At 37.3% G+C, this 7,095-nt stretch overlaps 1 protein-coding gene across 1 annotated transcript; it reads left to right on the top strand.

The window, feature by feature from the left end:
- Positions 1 to 4,564: 4,564 nt before the first annotated feature.
- Positions 4,565 to 5,521, top strand: LOC110332491 (olfactory receptor 52N2-like). The gene has a single exon (XM_021213748.1). The coding sequence runs from the start codon at positions 4,565 to 4,567 to the stop codon at positions 5,519 to 5,521; it is 957 nt and encodes a 318-aa protein (XP_021069407.1).
- The last annotated feature ends 1,574 nt before the right edge of the window (positions 5,522 to 7,095 follow it).

Below are 7,095 nucleotides of genomic sequence, written 5' to 3'. Positions count from 1 at the left end.
AATAGCCCCACATTAGGTACCAGTTGCCCTAACCCGCAGGATTTAAGCAACAGAGGTTTCAGAGAAGGGAGCAACAATGACAAATTGGGATCAGGAGATGCGAAGGAAGGAGACAAATCAAAAAATTCTGTTCAACTCTCATTTACTCTTGGGAAACAGAAGGTTTATAAAGCTGAAAACTACAAACAGTATTTGTTCAGGTGCAGAGGCCAAACTGGTGTTATTGCTTGGTAACACATTGATGTCAAAGGAATGTCCCTATTGTAAAATGTCCGGAAAGCCCCTATCGTAAAAAAGAAGTATGATAGTAGAAGAAACAAAAAAGATAGTAGAAGAAACAGAAGAGTGTTAATTAAAAGATGATGGTGCAGGAACAAGATGGAGGCTGAGATGCCAGAGGCTTTTGGGTCCCAACACTAAAACCTTTGAGAAGACATAAAAAGCTAATCCAATTATTAAAGTAAAAATGAAGATTATTAATGTAATAGTAGTCATAATTTCTAATCTTTCGTTTGTTTCTTTTTTTGAACCATATAAGAGGAAATTAGTATGGGGGACATAGGGAAGAACTCTATGAAAGGAAAGGAAGAGTGACTTGATCAAAATACATTATGTGCATGCATGAAATTCTCAAACAAAAAGTGAGTTAAAAAAGAATTCTTCACACATTCACACCTTGACACACTCCATTTTAATTTGTTTTGAAATTGTTAGTATCAGTTTTTACAATGAAATAGTAAAAAGAGAAAAAAGCCAACCACTTAAACATGCAGAACATGCAGGTGTATGAGATACAAATTCAAACAAAACATACTTTTGAGTGTTTGTGTAGATGTAAATATATCTATTCATTACTTTTTTCAAATTATTTTTGATTCTTTGTGAATTTCACATCATGCATCCCAATCCCACTCATTTCCCAGTCCTCTCATATTCACCCTCCAGCCTTGTAATCTCTCCTCAAAATGAAATGAAATGTAAAAATTAAATAAAAAATAAAACCAAACAAAATTCTTGCTGTGTAAGTTGGAGTGTGCCAAAGTATGTCACACAGTATATTCTTTTGTCCAAACAGCTCTACTTGCAAAAGATTACTGTAATGAGTGATTCATAGTGTTTGAAGTCACTGGCTTCTTCACCATCAATACTGGATCCTTACCAAGGCTGCTCTGAGATATCTTGCTGTTGCCTTGAGTCGTGGAGTTCCTGCAGCTTTGAATCTTCATGATTGGAGCCTTTACATGCTCCTTCAGTCCATAGGTGGAGTAGATGTTGGGGTGGGCCAGCTCGAATCATCTGATCTGGGCCTGGGTGGTGGCTGAGTTGGTCAGCCTACCAGCTATCCTGCTTTCATGCCACCAGGGTCAGCTTTACTATGCTGCCCAGATGAGGGATGGAACCTGCTCTCCAGAATTCAGTAATGAACAAGGGAAGGAGTTAGCACTAAGTCCATATCACCACTGGAGCCGCTGTACAGTAGCTGTTGAGGGGTGGGGCAATTTAGCTTAACCCCTCAGAAATCAACGTGGCCTCAGTTGGCAGCTGAGATCATAGACATTCTCAAGGCATTTGGTGGTAACAAAGGGCACAGAAATAGACTGAGACCCTGATGGTACAGATGCAAAACCACAGATATGACCCTCAGCAAAAACAGGGATGCAAGCATCACTATGGCCTCAGGTAGCAATGCAGGTCTTTCACACCAGTCTGTTCCTCACCACACTTACGTCTCTGACACATAGTACACAAGCTGCTTAGCTTGATTTCTTTTTCTATCCCACTTCATCAACACATACTTGTTCATCATAGTGGCACCCACACCTTGCTGTGGCAGGAAAGGACTGTTGAATTCATTAGTTTAATCAATAAACATAAAATAAAATAAAAACTAAAGAACAATTTCTACATTACTCTTACATGCTATATCTGATTATGTCTTTATTGTGTCTCTCTTTTCCAAAAACTGAAAAATATATGTGAATATACATCTATGTATAAATCAAAATGTACACAAATACACATATACACATAAAGAGTGGGTTTGAGATGCCACGAAATTGAAATGAAAGACAAATATTTCGAACAGAACCCTTTCAGAATATAGGAGGGGATGTGTAACCTTTGATATAATTTTATTCTAGTTTCATCTGTGCCTGAAGATTAAATGAATACTGAAATTATCTCAAAAGTCCCAAAGGATGTTATCTCTCCAATTATAGTCTTCTGAGACAATGAACTACAAAAACACATTGAAGTGCATACTCCCTAGGTTGGAGAACACTCAAAATGTTACAGCAATGCTGTGTGAGTGTAGAACCCCTTATGGTCAGACTCTTGGGCATGGACACTGCTCTGGTCTCTCCAAGCACTGAGGTGAGTTTGAGTGACTTCTAATGACCCTTATTTTCAGAAGATGAGAAAAAGTTTAAGTCTAAGAATTCCAACACATGCAGATAAAAGAAGTTCCACTCATCCTACAATACATTTCTGTTCATCTGGGAGAAAGGGGAAGACAGGTTTCTGCAATTGTAAAGCAAAAGTAAAAAAAAAAAAAAAAACTTCATAATTCATTGAAGATAATGAAGGTTAGTCAGTCATGGGTGACAAGAGAGAAATTTATTTTCTTTACTTTGACTAATGGACAGCTATCCTCAGATTGCTTGCAGCAGAACTAATTTGTCTTTTGTGGAGGTAGGTAGAGACTAATACAAAACAGGACTTGAATACTAAAAGATATTGACAAGATTTACTGAAGGAGGCTCTTGTGAAAAAAATCCTCCTCTGCAAAACGCCCACGCAACTAGGGGCTACACAGTTTATTCCCGAAGTGTCCCAGATGAGACTGTAGCTATCTCACAAACAGTTACTGTGTGGAGAATGTAGTGAGAGAATAACTCTCCCTCACTTCTCACACCTGTCCTGTCTCCGCCCTACATTACAATTAAGGGTAAGGTTTCTCTGTCATGCATTTAACAAATCATGTTCTTATATCAGCATGATTTGTTAAACTTGTTAAACCTGTTATACTCAGCTTGTGAAACTTCTAATCAGTCTTAGGATCTGTCACTCATGGTCACAGATACAAAAACTGTATATGTCGTAGTAAACTCATACACTCATGTGATTCTTGCCTTGCCATTTTAAATTTTGTCACCCTGCATGTGTGCTTTCCCATCTACACAATGAAGACACAGCATGTGTCTGTATTATTTAGGTTTGAATAGAGGAATCAGCAGTCTATTAAATATTGGTAACCAAATATATGGGATCTTGCCTAATTGCATAATTAATATATTTCCACAAATTAGAATGCTGTCAGGAATGTCTAAGGCAACCAAATTATCAAGACAATTAGTAGTATATGCCTTATCACATATATTACAATTAATGTAAGGGCTAATATACATCAATTACTAAATTCCAGGTATTGAGTATATTCTCATTTTGCTGTGTGAATTCATCTGTAGTTTGTGGAGCTGGAGATTTCTTCCCTTTAAGAGTCATTTGCTTCTTCAAATTCAAGTCTATCCTTCTATTTTGTATGGCAAGAATAGCTTTATTTCATCGTCAGTGTACTGGTCCCTACATGTATATTGTAAATATGTTATAAAAAGAAGCTCTTATATTGGTAGAGAATAAACTTTTGACAACCTAGATTTTTCTTCTTTGGAATATATTTTAGTGCCATGAATGTGCTAAAAATAACAATAGATCATTGTGGAGCCCAGAAACCTGACATGGACATTCCCTGTACAGAGGAAGGCAAAGAAAGAGCACAATTTGACTTGTCTGCGATGCAACGGGCATTGTGGGTAGATTTTTGTCACTCACTATGCATTGAGAGACAGTGGGGAATTTCTGCACTTGTTGATTAGTTTTAAGTTGCAGGCAGAATGCAGACCCAACAGTTCTGGTCTCTCCAAATATCCTGGCCCTTCTGATAAGGTAGCTTCAGAACCCTCTGGCTGTGTTAGGATCCAGACATTGAAGGAACATTGCAAACACAGAGACAAATTATCTTAAAAAATATTACAGTGGCCACTAGCTTATTTTCCGTTTAGTGAGTTTCAGGAAATCTGATACAACTTCACAGGCTTTTGTTCTGGATTTAAAGAAATGTTTTTATATACTTTTCTATCTAAAACAGGAAGAATTTGAATTGGTTGGAGGCCATAGAAACTAGATTTTCTGTTTGTAATAGAGTATATAATAATAGGGTGCTTATATTCAGAGAATACTCATTAATCATAGTTATAATACATTCTATAAACCTTTTCTATAATCTTACCAACATTCTGAACTCAGTGCACTGATATCATTAAAGAGAGTGAAAGGTGAACCATAATCTGCTTAATCAACTGGTCAGCTTCATATATCATGTCAAGTGGAAGACAGCAATAGACTATGAAGTTATATATAATTCTGCAAACAACTTTAAGGATTTCTTTAAAACTTTTAATGGTAATTTTTATATTCTAAATCTGCAATTACCTTTTGTTTATATCCTGTTGTAGGTCACTGACATTATTACTGAATATAAAATACTTACATCCTGCCAGTCATTATGTCTGGAGCCAACCGCTCCAGCCTGACCCCAGAATTCTTTATCCTGAATGGTGTTCCTGGACTGGAAGATGCACATGTCTGGATCTCTCTGCCATTCTGCTTCATGTACATGATTGCTGTGGTGGGGAACTGTGGGCTTATCTACCTCATTGTCCATGAGGAGGCTCTGCACCGACCCATGTTCTATTTCTTGGCCTTACTCTCCTTCACTGATGTCACCTGGTGTACTACCACTGTGCCCAATATGCTGTGTATATTCTGGTTCAATTTCAAGAAGATCGGATTTAATTCCTGCCTTGTCCAGATGTTCTTTGTCCACATGTTGACTGGAATGGAGTCTGGTGTGCTCATGCTCATGGCCCTAGACCGCTATGTAGCCATCTGTAATCCTCTACGATATACTACCATCCTCACCAACCCTGTGATTGCCAAGGCTTGTCTTGCGACATTTTTGAGGAGTGTAATGCTCATCTTTCCATTCACTCTTCTCACCAAGCGCTTGCCCTATTGTAGAGGCACTCTTATCCCCCACACTTACTGTGACCACATGTCTGTGGCCAAGGTATCCTGTGGCAATGTCAAGGTCAATGCAATCTATGGCCTCATGGTTGCTCTATTGATTGGTGTGGTTGACATTTGCTGTATCTCTGTGTCTTACACTATGATATTGAGAGCAGTGGTGAGCCTGTCCTCTGCTGATGCTCGTCACAAGGCCTTCAGCACCTGTACATCTCACATCTGTGCTATTGTGATCACTTATGTGCCTGCCTTTTTTACTTTCTTCACTCATCGTTTTGGAGGACACACAATTCCCCACCATGTCCACATCATAGTGGCAAATCTCTACCTGCTACTGCCCCCTACCATGAACCCAATTGTTTATGGAGTCAAGACCAAGCAGATTCGGGAAAGTGTAATCAAGTTTTTACTTGGAGACAAAATGGGTTTTACCTAAAACAAATGCATGTTATGACCATTTACACTACTTTGATGGGGAAAATAGTGAAGAAAAATGTCACAAAAGATGATTGAAGTAGTATTAAGTTATCTAGCTTGCAGATGTTCTGAAGCCTTTGCAATTGAAATTATGAAATATTCTTTATAAAGAAAGCTCTGCCAAAGTATACTATATAGAACTTGATATGCAGGTATTCATTCCTTATAAATCATTTTGTGAGTACAAAATTTTATGTAAATAGAAAAAGAATGAATTGATTGATGTATGATTAATGTCAATCTTTGCTCTTTGTTTAAAAGGTAAGTTTTCAATAATTTGGGACATTGTTGTCATCTCTATTAAGGACAATCTCTTAGATGAAGTATGTTGCTGATGTAGAAAGCATGGTTTCAAAGACCACAGGACAGGAGCTGAAGGGGTTTGCGACCCCATAGGAACAATATCAACCAACCAGACTCTCCCAGAGCTCCCAGGGAGAAAACCACCAACCAAATAGTATACATGGAGGGACTCATGGCTATAACCTCATATGTTGCAGAGATGGGCCTTGTTGGGCATCAATGAGAGAAGAGGCCCTTGGTCCTATGAAGGCTCAATGCCCCAGTGTATGGGAATACCAGGGAAGGGAGGCGGAAGTGGGTGGGAGTTGGGGAACACCCTCATAGAAGCAGGGGGAGGGGGAGGGAATAAGGAGTTTCGGGGGGGGACTGAGAAAGGCGATAACATTTGAAATGTAAATAAATAAATTATACAATAAAATATAAAGAAAACATGGTTTCTGTGCAGTGATATATATAAGACAAGCTATGTTTTGATATTTTGTGGAGTATATCAATTGTAATTATTTGTTAGTTTTATAAATACACACTATTTTTAAATGTCCAAGAGTTCTGTTCTTTCATTCATATTCAGTATTTTAGCTCCTTGAAGATTGGATTTATGAAATGTAATTGGGCTGTTGATTATGGAGCCCATAATACCATCAAGTTTCTATGATATTTGATATTACTTCATTCATTCTTGAGACACTAAATAAGATTGACTAATACTACCAGCTATAAACTTAATTTAATTTGAGGGACATAGAGCTGATTGTCAAATAATACCATGTAACAGAGCACTGCGAATAGACACACTGGAGAGGGAAACATAAAAGAAAACATATATGCACAAAGGAGAAGAAATGATTAAAAATAGATGCAATCTGTAAGAAGGATATTTTTGTAGACAAGTATTAGAATGTTTTATTGGTTTAGGATCTTGTTAGTCTGAAGGTTACAATGCTTGATTCCTTTATCTTTTTACACAAAATTAACTTACAATTTAATTTTAATATAAGGTACATTCTGAAATAATCATAGTCTTTATTGCATTTTACATCTCTGTAAACATAGGGAGACAGTAGTCTCACAATTAGAAAAGTTTTAGATAATCTAACATACACATTTGAGGTTTAGGTGCAGAAATATATCTTTATGAAATATGTGTTAATATAAGATAGGATCACTGTGTCACATCTCAGATGGTCAAGTTATGATAAGCAAAATTATGTTCACAAATTCTACAACTGA

The sequence above is a fragment of the Mus pahari genome, chromosome 1, assembly GCF_900095145.1.
Source record: "Mus pahari chromosome 1, PAHARI_EIJ_v1.1, whole genome shotgun sequence".
NCBI classification, from domain to species: Eukaryota; Metazoa; Chordata; class Mammalia; order Rodentia; family Muridae; genus Mus; species Mus pahari.
This window is presented reverse-complemented; position numbering and strand designations above follow the sequence as displayed.